Source organism: Oryzias latipes, chromosome 21 (genome assembly GCF_053564925.1).
Source record: "Oryzias latipes strain Hd-rR chromosome 21, Olatipes_Hd-rR_3.1".
Taxonomy (NCBI): domain Eukaryota; kingdom Metazoa; phylum Chordata; class Actinopteri; order Beloniformes; family Adrianichthyidae; genus Oryzias; species Oryzias latipes.
Genome location: NC_136257.1, coordinates 24388788 through 24402825, shown reverse-complemented (window position 1 = coordinate 24402825; position 14038 = coordinate 24388788). Strand labels below are relative to the sequence as shown.

The 14038-nt window shown below is 39.7% G+C and overlaps 1 protein-coding gene across 4 annotated transcripts in view; it reads right to left on the bottom strand.

The window, feature by feature from the left end:
- myo3b (myosin IIIB) overlaps positions 1 to 14038 on the bottom strand; it is a 74685-nt gene that overhangs the window by 25445 nt on the left and 35202 nt on the right. For 2 of the 4 annotated variants that reach the window (XR_013652629.1, XM_020713272.3), the window contains exons 23-26: positions 13695 to 13824; positions 6372 to 6451; positions 4055 to 4075; positions 2935 to 3012 (exon numbers count right to left, since the gene is read on the bottom strand). Coding sequence is in view for 3 of the 4 variants with exons in the window: in XM_020713272.3 (XP_020568931.2) it covers positions 2935 to 3012; positions 4055 to 4075; positions 6372 to 6451; positions 13695 to 13824 (309 nt within the window). In the remaining variant the exon portion in view is untranslated. The remainder of the gene's footprint in view (positions 1 to 2934; positions 3013 to 4054; positions 4076 to 6371; positions 6452 to 13694; positions 13825 to 14038) is intronic. The other 2 variants (XM_023950546.2, XM_023950544.2) reach the window with 1 other exon arrangement.

Here is a 14038-nt window from a genome sequence, read left to right as displayed (position 1 = left end):
ACCAATGAAATTGCTTGACATCGGCCGAGGATGACTCACATTAGCAACAAAATATCTTAGGTGAACCAAAACCAAGCTGCTCTAAATAACCAATCAGCAGAGAATGTTGTATTTTGATTGGAGATTTCCTTCTCATCCCACTAATAAATGTATATACACTGACCAAAAATATAAACTCAACACTTTTATTGCTCACATTATTTATGGTATGAACTCAAAGATGTGAAACATTTTCCACATACACAAAATAACCAGTTCTTTGAAATAATGTTCACAAATCTGTCGAAATCTGTGATAGTGAGCACTTCTCCTTTGCCAAGACAATCCATCCCACCTCACAGGTGTGCCATATCAAGATGCTGATTAGACAGCATGATTATTGAACAGGTGTGCCTTAGACTGGCCACAAGAAAAGGCCACTCTCAAATCTTCAGTTTTGTTTTATTGAGGGGGTCAGGGGACCCAGACAACCAGTCAGTATCTGGTGTCACCACCATTTGCCGCATGAAGTGCGACACATCTCCTTCGCATAGAGTTGATCAGGTTGTCTATTGTGGCCTGTGGAATGTTGGTCCACTCTTCTTCAATGGCTGTGCAAAGTTGCTGGATATTGGCAGGAACTGGAACACGCTGTAGTATACGCCGATCCAGAGCATCCCAAACATGCTCAATGGGTAACATGTCCGGTGAGTATGCTGGCCATGCAAGAACTGGGATGTTTTCAGCTTCCAAGAATTGTGTACAGATCCTTGCAACATGGGGCCGTGCATTATCATGCTGCAACATGAGGTGATGTTGTTGGATGTACGGCACAACAATGGGCCCCAGGATCTCGTCACGGTATCTCTGTGCATTCAAAATGCCATCAATGAAATGCACCTGTGTTCGTCGCCCATAACAGATGCCTGCCCATACCATAACCCCACCACCACCATGGGCTACTCGATCCACAACATTGACATCAGAAAACCGCTCACCCACACGATGCCACACACGCTGTCTGCCATCTGCCCTTAACAGTGTAAATTGGGATTCATCCGTGAAGAGAACACCTCTCCAACGTGCTAGACGCCATCGCATGTGAGCATTTGCCCACTCAAGTCGGTTACGACGACGAACTGGAGTGAGGTCGAGACCTCGATGAGGACGACGAGCATGCAGATGAGCTTCCCTGAGACGGTTTCTGACAGTTTGTGCAGAAATTCTGTGGTTATGCAAACCGATTGTTTCAGCAGCTGTCCGAGTGGCTGGTCTCAGATGATCTTGGAGGTGGACATGCTGGATGTGGAGGTCTTGGGCTGGTGTGGTTACACGTGGTCTGCGGTTATGAGGCCGGTTGGATGTGCCGGTTGGAAACGCCTTTGGAGACGGCTTATGGTGGAGAAATGGACATTCAATTCCCTAGAAACAGCTCTGGTGGACATTCCTGCTATCAGCATGCCAATTGCACGCTCCCTCAAAACTTGCAACATCTGTGGCATTGTGCTGTGTGATACAACTGAAGATTTCAGAGCGGCCTTTTCTTGTGGCCAGTCTAAGGCACACCTGTGCAATAATTATGCTGTCGAATCAGCATCTTGATATGGCACACCTGCGAGGTGGGATGGATTGTCTTGGCAAAGGAGAAGTGCTCACTATCGCAGATTTTGACAGATTTGTGAACAATATTTCATAGAACTGGTTATTTTGTGTATGTGGAAAATGTTTCACATCTTTGAGTTCACACCATAAAAAATGGGAGCAATAACAAAAGTGTTGAGTTTATATTTTTGGTCAGTGTATGTATTCTTACATAATTCCCATCCCCTAAAAGGGGAATGATGGGATTTATTCCCAGGAAACATAATCTAAGCACAGAAAACTACTTTTCCTCTTATATGTGCAAAGTTATGCTCTTGATCAGTTGGGTTCTGCATCAGACTGTTGCAGAAATTAATAAAAGGTCAGGTCTGCAGGAGTTTCGTAGTCGTTAGAAATTTAAAAGTTGCCCACTGAACAATCTTTTTATGTAACTCAAAGTTATGAGAGCCACCCTTTCTGGATCTTTGTTAACACCAACATCAATGGTTCTTTGTTGTTGTATCTGAGGAATGGAATAATAACCGGCTGGGTAGCTCGGTTGTTAAGCTACCATGCAGGAAACCAGGGTTCGATTCCCGGAGGGGAATAAGCAATGGTACTGGGGGCAATTACCATATCAATACGCGAGCATCTAACATCACCCAGTGAGGGTCCTTGGGCAAGACCCTTAACGCCACCGCCTCCCGAGCGCGGTTCGGCTGCAACTCACTGCTCCCCAAGGGGATGGGTCAAAGGTGGAGAAAGAATTTTCCTTCATGGGATAAATACAGTGTACTAAAAAAAAAAAAAAAAAAAATGAAAATAAATTAACCAAAAAAAAAACCATTAAATTCTGGAGAGGGATGTTATTAAATGAAATAAAAGATTACAGAAAAGCCATACAGGTTTACCCTAACGCTGATATAATAATAAGATCTAAATAATGTGGTGAATGGAATTATTTTCATGATAAACATGGTGTCTCTTGTTTTCTTTGGCGGAATGACGCTGAAGATTTTAGTTTCTTTCAAACTTTCTAGTCTGGCTTTGATCTCTCCATCCAGTAATATTGATACATTTAGGTTCATCAAATGTTGATGAACTACAATAAGAAAGGTTGCAGGTTGCAATTTCTTAAGATGATCATTAGCCTGTGCCAGTTCTGAAAAAGAGCCTTCAAAACTCCCAATCTGCGGTTTGAGCAAGAAGGTATGAAAAATTCATCCACGAGTATTAAGGATCTTCAATAACAAAATTAATCCAGTAATTGGTTCTGAGAAGAATCTCAGGTGTAGTTTGCTTCTGAGGTTTTATGTTTGTTTTGTTTGTTGAATGTGAGAATGTTTCTTTGCAGCAAGAAATAAGGACACCTACACGAAAATAGGACGCCACGGTCTGTCTCCTCATGTTGGTGGTTTCATCGGGGTGGCGCATCATCTCCATAGTGTCCACCTGAACACAAACACAGTTAACACTAGAACAGGTCCCAATCAGGAGCTGTTTCCTGGTGAACACGGTGTCGTCAGTGAGCTCTGCAGGGATAGAAGCAATGTTATGGCAGGCTTTCTTGCTTTGAATGGGCCAGTTGGGAATACACAGCTGTACTAACTGTGCTACTGATACGACGTAGCCTCATAAACAGTTAAAGCTAACAATCTAGAGAATAATTCAACACTGCTGTGGGGCATGGGAAAACCACAGAACGTTCTGAGTAATGAGACTAGCCGTCATCGAGCAGACAGTCGGCGGATTAACGAGGACACAATATAAGCTTTCTAATGGCTTTCGCACCTCATGGCTTCATCAAAATTAATGATGCAATAGATATTTTATGGTAAGTCGATGTCGCAAAGTGCATATCTTAATACTTTATTTCAGTCCTGCACAGAGGAAGAAAGGTACGATCTGTGAGAAGGCAGAGGGATGATTGAGATTCTCCTACACCACAATCCCATGTTATCTAGAGCTCTCATTTCAACTCTTCCAACAAGCGCCTATTACTTTCATGTGGTAACTTTTTTGTGTAAGTATTCTAACAAGTTTTTGAGATTGACAACATACATTTTAGATCAATGGCCAAAGCGACGATAGACCCAAGAAGTCACATTTAAGAACAGCTAATTTGGTGCCTGTTGGAGGTTTAATAAAAACTGACTGTTTTCCACAGTTCCTACCCATAATGTTATTCTGTGTTTGTGACTCATGTTAAGGACTTCTATCATCTGAAAGACTCATCACCGGGTATTTGTTTAAACTGATAACGCAGAACTAGGAAAAGATTTCAAAGGAAAATATTTACATTTCACAGCCAGACTATGATTTATGTCTGGAGATGAAATCAGCTTATAATTCTGATTTAGATAAACAAGTTTTTGATGATTATAAATTTTTTATCTTATTTTTGTGAATTTTGCTCAACAACAAATATAAATCTATCTCTAAATTCTATACAAAATCGATTGAGTGGGTCTTACATTGATAATAGAAGTCTTACCTTTAACAGGTATTTGGGAGACTTTGAGAGCATGTCAGTAAAAAAATGGAAATGAAAAGAAAAAAAACAGGTGGACAGAGAGAAAGTGAAGAAGCAAGAATTGCATTTCAAAGCTTTTATACTACTTTCACACCGGCCTCCGCAATGCGCATGTAAGGGACCACTTCCAAGGATAAGTCTATGTGCATTACGGGCTTCCACATTCAAAACTCTTGGGTTCATGCATCGCTATGCAGTTTTTAAGTCAGTTTTCAGGCTTTATGTACAAAACCTGCATCCATTGAGTGCAAGTTAGAAATTAAACCTGTTAAACTTTGACCAATCAGGGACTCAGATTTGGTAGTAACGTATGGGTAGCGCCCTTTTCAATTCAGGGAAGTGCCAACTTTTTGAAAAGTGATCATGAAGTAGACCTTAACATTTGCGGTTTGTGCTCGGCCTGAATTATGTGACACCAAGTCTTTAGTATTGGAATAGAGCTGTGAAAGAAAAAGTGTCGAGTGAGATTCACTAGATTTGCACCGCTTTGACATTGTACACCAGTATTGACAGTCCAGTGTGAACACCGTATGCCAAAAGTGCGTTCTTAAATGCGCATCTCCTGCCCAGTGTGAACGTAGCTTTACATGTATATTTTTTGTGATTTTACAGAGACTGCAAACAGATTACACTGCAATTCAAAAAGGCATTTGGTATTAAATGGTCTATGAACATACAGTGTCACTAAGAAAAATGTTGATCAGCTATTGCAGCAGGAGTTTATCTGTGGGGGGCAAAAATAGCCTGTTTTACCCCTATTTCTAACAAGTCAAGCCTGCAGTGCTGTGGCTTTAACTTGATCATGCTTTAGTTATATTACTGGTTTGCTATCACAATGATGGAATTTAACTAGATTCAATTCAATCAAGCTAAATTCAGTTTCATTAAGTTACTTTTTTTTGGTACTTTTTATTTTATTTTAAGCTTAATGGTACAAACAAAACCAAGAAACCTATAAGCCCCTCAGCAAATTTGATGATGTTACAGCATCCCATAAAGAAACATAACACACAATCATACATATATCTAACAATAAATGATAAACAAAAGAAAGGATAAAGACGGGGGCAAAAACAGAAAAAAAGAAAAGAAGAACAAAGGGAGACAAATCTAAAGTGAGCTTCCTTCTTCCATTCATTTGTTTACTCATTTGCACATTGTAATATATGGGGTTATGTCCACAGTCATATAATTGATTCTATTAAGTTGTTAATCAGGTTCTTTGTCAAAAGACAAATATTCTTATATTTCAGTCCATCTTTTGGTAAAAACATTTACCTCTGAATATGAAAGGAGACCATTTTTCCATTACATAAACTTGTTTTAGTTTATTTTTCCATTCTTTTACCATTGGTGCTTTGCGATTCTTTCAGTTTATTTAAATACAGTTAGATACAGTTTCTTGCAGTTATTACTAATACTATATACATTAAAGGTCTTTGTTCCTGAATGAAGAAGTTAGTAGGTATACCAAGCAGATATATCAGTATATTTGAAGTCAGTTTTTTTTAATTCAACTTTGACCCAATAGTCTTTAATAACCAGATAGTCCCCAAAATATGTGTGTTTGGTCTCCTATTTTCAAGATTTTCTCCAACAATGATGATATTGAATAGTGAATTTAGATTAATTAAGTTTGATTTTTATTTATTTATTTAATTGTCATTGCTTCAATTCCTGAATTCTAGTAGATTTAATTAGATTCTGTTTTTTTTTTGTAACACACTAATTCACAATAAAAAAGTTGCTGCACAAATCAGTAAAAAAGTCAATAAATAAACTTTTTAATAAATTGAATTAATGCTCTGTTATTTAAGATTTGTCCCAATTTTTAGTCCAGCCAAATGATTATAGCTGTATTTTGACAATGGTATACATAACAGATTATATTAAATCCTTTCTACTATAATCTCCCATACTGAGCTTGTGATAATGATTAAAGGGTAACTCCACGCTAAATTGGACCACAAGATAATGTTTTTCCAAACCAACAACTTTAATGTGAAAATAACCTATGATTTAAAATAAACTTGACAAAACAGTTTCCCTCAGTTAAACAAAATTCCATAAATGTGAGAAACGACTTGCATGAAGTGAAATGCCAGATGGCAGAGCTGCATCACCACAAGCAAAAAAGCCACAAAACTGGGTAGTCAATTAAAGTGGCTATGCTTCACAGCACAGGGCTTCTACTGGGCTTCTTATGGCGTAATGGCTGTGAGCAACAAATAAAAAGTCCCGCGGTTTCGTGTGATGATTTGTGCTACAGGAGCCTCACCTTGGAGCGTCCTGAGCTGAGCTGTGGCGGTAGAGATCTGGATGCAGCAGTGACCCGAGCCCTGGACGTTGCCAGATTTCCTATCGAATACAAAAGTGTTATGACCATAAACACCAGGATTTAATGGAGGCTTTCCTCAACTGTGAGCCCCTTTACCCGCAACACAGAAAGGAAGCGATTATTCTCACTGAGCTTTCAAGGGGTAGTTTTTTAACATACATCTGCACCGCTTCGTTAGTGTTTGCACAGGAGCCACAACATAAAAGACAGTTAAGAAGAAGTCTTAATCTGAGCTCAATCCCAAGGAATAAGGAGTGCAGCTGCATGCACAGCAGTCCAACAGCCCCACACACAGCGGAAAGGATATGAGCAAAGCATATGAAAGACAGTCTGAGCATTTCAAAGTTTCTGCACAAGATGTCCAAATGTTTTCTCTGGCTATATCTTCAGAGGCTAAACTGTGATTAATAGCAGTGAAAGAAGCCTTTGAAGCAGGATTGGTGACATCAAAGTCCTAATCCATGGGTGGCAGGATTTTTATAATGAGTGGGAAGTATCTTAACACATTTCAAAGGGTTTACTCCATGAATAAACAATAGCTGCACAGATGTGCCACACACACCTTTAGAAAAATACGTCTGCAGACACAGAAGGCAGCATTACCCAGGCAGCCGCGTACAGCAAGGGGGTAGAAACCTTTGTAAGTTTTTTAAGATAAACCAGAAGTGACAGGCCAACAATTGTTCTAGATTCTCCACCACACAGACCGAATTCTGAAATGCAAATATGACGAGGGATTCAACCTCATGTCTGCCGCTAAAAACGTCACTTTTCTTTAGAAAAAAAATCTAAAAATGGAGTCGACATCCTTCTGCTTTTTCTGAAACCTATTACCAAACATGTGAAGTATAGACAAAGGTTGCCATATCAGGTCAAGAGATTTCCAGTCAAGCCGAAGCAACGTGGTATCTCCTAGATTTTCAAGAAACACTCGTAACGCACATAAACTCAAACTTTTATCAGCACATAAGACATGAAAGCAGTAAACCAGTTAGCAAATTCTGTTTTAACCCTTCACGGAGTATGTTGTTAATTTGCAACGTACCATTTAATCCAGGAATGCACTTAACTTGGCCTCACTTAGAAAGAAAAAACACTGAAATTTTTTTTATTTATATAATTGGAATTAAAGTTAAAATTCAACTCTGATCATCTTTTGACCTATATTAAAACCATTCCCGGTAGTTTTGTATTATGATGACGCCGTTTTTAGCCAAAATCCAATAACCTCTATCGTTTTCTACAACATAGTTTCTGCAGAGCGGCAGTGGTTCATTCGAAATTGCCCTCTGAGTTGTGGGCCTGCCTCCATTTCCCATCATTCCTTTGTCCACACACTCTCCTGCAGATTTTACAGCCCCTAACAACTTCAACCTCACATTACTGGTGCAACAAAATTGGTGAGCAACAATGGAGCTATGAAGCTGGACAATTTTGAGCCAGATGCAGCTCAGATGAGAAAAACCAAGACATAAGTGGATCTATTTGTCTGCAAATGGATGCATTGGAATGGAGCGGAGCACGGAGCTTGTAGCTTGCTGTTTTAGGTCACTACAAGCTTATGCAAATGGCATTTGTTGGTCTGCTCCTAATTCACAATGATTTTAATAAAGAAATAATCAGAAATGCAATTTAGTGCCTAGTTTTCTTAATCCATCATGAAAAAAATGCTACAAAAACACGTCAAAAACACAATTTTCATTGGAGTGGATCTATAAATGTGCTTTTACAACTCAACAACAAAAGAAAGGGAAGTGTAACATACAGGTTAAAGACAAGAGCAGTCCATTGCTCATATAAACATACATCCGTGAGAAGGCCTTGTGTTTAAGTACCAGGAGCAGATTTTACAACCTCAAACTGCCCTTCGGCGCAATCTCTACTCACACTTATCCACACACACACACACAAAAGTATGGTCTTTAAAAACAGGGGCTGTTAAACTGTGTCGGGTATATTTTGACACACAGGCAGGGAGGGCCCTGCTCCAATTAGCCCAGAGTAAAGCTGGATGGATTAATTGGAGTGGGTCTTGTGCAAATGAAGTGCGCTCTCTCCTCTTCCCATTAGTGCTGCTGGGCCAGATCATCTGAGCACATTTGTCATGATGAATTAGCGGCAGCGAGTGGAACGAGCTCGTGGAGTGTCACTGTGCTTTCACGCCCCTCACTTCTGTGGTACCATCGAGAGGAGATGAAGGGGCTGCGCTGCGATGAGAGAATCTATGACAGTTGTACCTAAGCCTCGCAAATGGACACATGCTGCTGTCTTCGTGTATTCCTTGGTGGGTTGTGGTAATTCATTCTTCTGGCGGGATTCTTATCCCCTTCTGACTGGATGATTAGAGCATGGGTTAATAGTCTGGATCCTCAAAGATTCTGCCTCCTGAGACATGAAACCATGGGAACACCTGTGATGTCCAACCTAAAAGAAGTTCCTCCTAATTTAGACAGAGTGGTGAACTTGTATAATGACTTGGATCATAATTATTCAAACCCTGAAACTGACTTGAAAAAGAAATATTTGTTCTTTGACAGGGGATTCGTTAAATAACAGGGCTACTCATGCTCTGTTTCTAGTATTTTCCCTGCTTTAAAGTCACACACAAAAAATAAAACTAAAAAGCAAACAGTTCATGATTTATAAAGCTAAAAGGAAGAGCAGATGAGGGGAGTATTCCCCATAAGGTCATTCCTTCCTGAGAAACAGGTTGAGGGGGTGTCCCACTGTTACTTTTGCTTCATGCATGGTGCTCTCGACATGGACAGAAAGCGGCAGAATTAGATGGGGGGGGGGGGGGCAGGAAGAAAAAAAAAAAGCTTTCCTTGGCATCTGTGCATTCACTTTGAAAATTAAGCCCAGCAAGAATCCTGCAAAAAAAAAAAAGTTCAAGCTGGCAGTTGTATTGGAGCTCTATTGACAAGAATAGTCAATGTGTCTGGGATTAAAAAGCAATCCTGCGTTCAATATGACACCTCCCTGCATGCTTTTGTGAGCACCAGTGTGCGCCTTGTACCTCAGAAGCTGGGGATCGAGCTGTCGGGGGACAATCAAACTTGTAAGAAGGAGCAGCCTTCTCGAGCTGAGTGAGCAGAGGCTTGCTGCATATCTGTGCCCCTCTCCGGCTCGCTCTTTCAAAACATGTGATCTAGAAGGCAAACTCAGCAGCCAAGCAAATTAGATTAAAGCACCCATAACCCCCCGCAACCCTTCCACCCTCCATAACCACCACCGTTTATGCCTGGAGATGACTCTGGGGGCTGTTGATTTAAATGCCATCCACTACTGTCAAAGCAGATCAATCATAAAAAGCATGGTGTAATTGGCTTTTAGTGACACAACAGTGTTGCATTTATCAAAAGATGTTGCACCATGTGACTTAAGAGAGCTGGCTTCCTGAAGGGACTTCGTAAATCTGACTGCTGACTCAAAACATTCACAAATGCTACAATTTGGAGAGAAATAGCACCTAAGTAGCTGTTTCTCCGAGTGTGCTGAGTGGATGTATAGTGGAATATCTGCCCACTGGGATGAAAAAGCTGTCTGTTATGGAAGAACAAAGAGCGAGATGTGTCACAGAGCTGGGAGTAGCCTGTCAGGAGGATCTCCAACAAGATGGGAGATGGAAGGAGGATGGGAGAACAGCCACTGCTGGATATTCAGATATAAGCTATTTGACACAGACAGGCCTGAACTTGGAGCCTAAAAAAAGAAACATAAATCTCAGACCTCATTTAAAACTTTGTACATAGTCATTTATTGATGATAGCTTGTAACACATAAAAATATTGACACATGTCCATAAACATCTTAAGAAGCTTTGTACTATAAGAATGCAGTTATTTATTTGGTAATTACAGCTATTGACTGTATATGATGGATAGACCAATGGTCGCATGACCCACTACTTTCTAAAAATCCAAATTAAAGTAAATTTATTTATGCTATCTGGATCATTTAATCAAACTCCAGATTTTCTACAACCAGATAAACAGGCATATCAAATAAGCCTATTAGTTGTTGGAAAATACCCTCAGACCGTTACCGTTGCCTGTAAGTTTAAAGTACACGACCCTATGTGCAAAGTTTTTAAAAACTCCTTTAAAGATGCACTTTTATATTTTGGCTTTAATTAGTTGAAACCCTGGGAATAGAAGTGCTTTTTCATTTTTTTTTCATTTAATGTTTTCATTTACATCACTTTCATTGCTTTATTGCTGCTTTTCTTGCACCTTTTTTTTTAAAATTAACTTAAGTCTAGTACTGCTGTTGTTTTAAAGCTCTATGTAAATACAGCTGAGTTAAATATGAAGTTCCATTACGATTCACCACAGTACAGTTTTATTGTAGTGTTATGAACATTTTACACTGAGTAAAAAAAGAAGTCATTGTGGAACAAGACTAAGTATGTTTTTTTGTTGCATATTAACATTAAAGTGAATGGGGTCTTTTAGTAAAAAAAAAAAGACATTCCGTAACTTAGGCTAATGTAGTTTGTAAATTGATCTCTTACAGAAATTCAGATTGCCTGCGATGCTCTAAAGGTGTCGCCATGCAACCATTTGTCTTCAAAGAGTTGATTTGAAAGAGTTGATTTGAATCCTTTTTTTTTTTACATTCTTACTGTCAACATCCCAGCAGGATATGTAACCCTGACCTGAAACAACAGGTCAGTTCGATTTTGTTGGAGTCAATAAAAAATAAATAAATGTCTGCAAAAAGTTTGAAAGAAAAAATACAAGAGTGGGAAGGCGCATAGAAATTCCCATCTAGTTGCTACTATGGCAAATAGTTTGCATTTACAACAAGCAAGCTAATTGGCAAACTAATTGGTTACTAAATAAATTGCACTTGGCTTCATTTAGTTTGATTCTTCAACACGTAATGAAAACATTTTCATTTCATTGGTAAAAGGCTGTACTCAGCTGTCCATTTAGCTCTGTCTGGCATCACAAACCTTTGACCTCAAAGACTTCTACAATAACTTGAGCTACAAATTCATGAAAACCTATTAAATTATGCAAAGACACTAGTTTCATGTAAAAGGAAAGTCATAATTAGAAAAAAAGGCAGTCACAGGCAAAAAATATAAAGTTTAGGGAGAGCGAAAAACACTTTTCCCATAAGTGGAAGTTAAGATGCATGAAAGCCTCTGATGCAAAACTCCATCCACACAGAACTAAACCTATATTTCACCCTTAATATGTTTAATGGAAAGATTTTTTACTGCTTCTTTTTCAGTGGTGGTACCGCCAGTGCTAAACTATACCGCCAGGTATTTGCCAGTGCAGACATTTTCTGTGAAGAAATCAAGCTTTACAAATAAAGTGGAAAAAAAAGAGAGATGGATACTCTTGCAATACAAATTATTCTGATTTTGTTGACATTGTAGTGTGATACAAGCAGGACCATCCTGTCGTGAAGAAAGAAAAACTGACAGGCAAAGAGCCATGACTACAGGTTACCCACTTCCTGCTTGTCCCTACTGAGCTCAGCTAGTTCAAATAGTTTGATCCTCCTCTGATCTGGGAAAAGCCTTGGTTCTAAGGAATTTTTCCATGCAAATACAGCCCATTTCCTCTGACAAAACACCACCACATGTCCGAGCCTCCAGCACCTCCCTTCTGCCGGGCTCAAGTGACCTTTTATTTACTCTGCCTGGGAGCTGTTTTGTGTTCTGCAGCCTTTATATTTCCCTGCTGGTGTCAAAAGTAAAGAGAAATTTACAACATAAAAATAATCATGAAAGGGAAGGGACGTCTATGTGAGTGGAAACTGACAATCCCAGATCCATTCTTAATGCTCAAAAGGCTGCAGGTCTGCAAGGGCGTCCCCTACTGGTGACTCTGATTATCCCAAAACCAAAACCACCCTGATGTTTAACAGATTTCTATCAGATTCCCCCACTTAATGCTAATTTCACAGATAACAGAAGATCCCAAATGTAAAGGGGAAAATGCAAATTGGAACACCCCCTCCCCCTCCATGCCCCTTGCAAATTTTACCCTGAAGAACAGATTTTCTTTTTTTCTTTTTTTTATGCCATACTGTATCTCACTTTAAACAGAGCACCATCTTTTCTGGAGCGATAAGATACAGCAGTGTTTCATAGCTTTTAATCTAAGGAGATGATCTGCAGATTCACAAACTGCAATGAGAACAGTGGACCTCCAGCTCCAGAGGAAAAAAAGTTGTGTATATTGCAACCCACCACCTCGTGACACGCCTGCATCTTCACTCTGAGTTTTTTGTCAAAGCTTAGGCTGAAAAAGGCCCTAAATGGTACTGGAGCTGTTTATTTCTTTCATAAATCACATGCACCCAGCCGAATGGCTGCACAGACTAAAGTGCAGAGGAAATAAAGAAGCTTTTAACGACAACTGACAGCCACATTAAACATTACAACACATCTTTGCTTCTATTCAGCACCTTGGTGTGCTGAATAGAAGCGTTCAATGACTTTTTCTTTTAGGGTCATTCTCCTTGGAAGCTGCTAATTGCAGGAGGAAGTGGCAGAAGGCTCCCCTGTGGACAATGTGCAGATGAAGTTTAGGGAAACATCACAGATGAATCGAAGCTCCTTAAAAATGCCAGTAGGAGTGAAAAGGCGTTTACAGTCTGTGCGAAAGGAAAACCGTACAATGTGGCTTATCAGAAATAAAGACGGAAGGAGTAATCTCATAATTTAAGACATCTATTAGCATTTCCGCTAAATCAAGTGACCAGAAGGCCACCTCCATGGCTAATGACAAGCACATTACTCTAGAGTCATTTAACCAACAGAAAAGAGGTGGGACGAGTTGCTTTTGTGTTCCCTAAATACGATTTCTTCATCCCCCTGGGTATTCAGAAACCTTATCACAAAAATATCCCACTGCACCCCAAATCTGCAGATAGCATTCAGAAGTGGGAAACCAAGAGGGAAAGCTTAGTGAAAATAAAAACAGAGCGGCGTGCAGAGAGCTGAGCCTCTCAAGAGATAATGGGAACCGCAGATTTATCCGAGCGCGGCACACGGAGGCTGGAAATGAAGACGGACCAGTGGATGCCGAGGAGCCGCAGACTTAAGAAACCCACTTACCTGAACAGTTCTGGAAGCAGCACACGGGAAAACTATTCACTGACTGATATAGGCCCCACATTTGAAGGCAACAATAGTTTTTTCTTTCTTTTAATCAAAGGTGAATGACAGACTAATTCTACAGATAATAGCTTTTTTTTTCTAAGCATTTCTTTTTTTTTCCTGCTTGCATTTTAACTCACCCGTTTTGGTTAAAGGGCTGGAGAACAACTGCTGCAGAAGTTTGTTCTCTGAGGTTCTCAACACCACAACAATGTCTGCAGGAAGAGTGTCCCTGTTTTTCTCCAGGAAACCGTTCACACTGTACATCACCTGCAAAACAAAGGAAGTGCAAATGAAAGGGCACTTTCCACAAAACATCATGACCGAATCCTCCTGACTCGGCATAAAAAAATCATTTTAGGAAGAAAAATTCCCCCAAAATTGGATTTGATAATAAACCTCTGATTGCACTTTGTTATTAAAGACCCAATCCAATTAAAAATCGTGTTTTTGATGTTTTTTTTTAACACGTTCTTCTTAAATT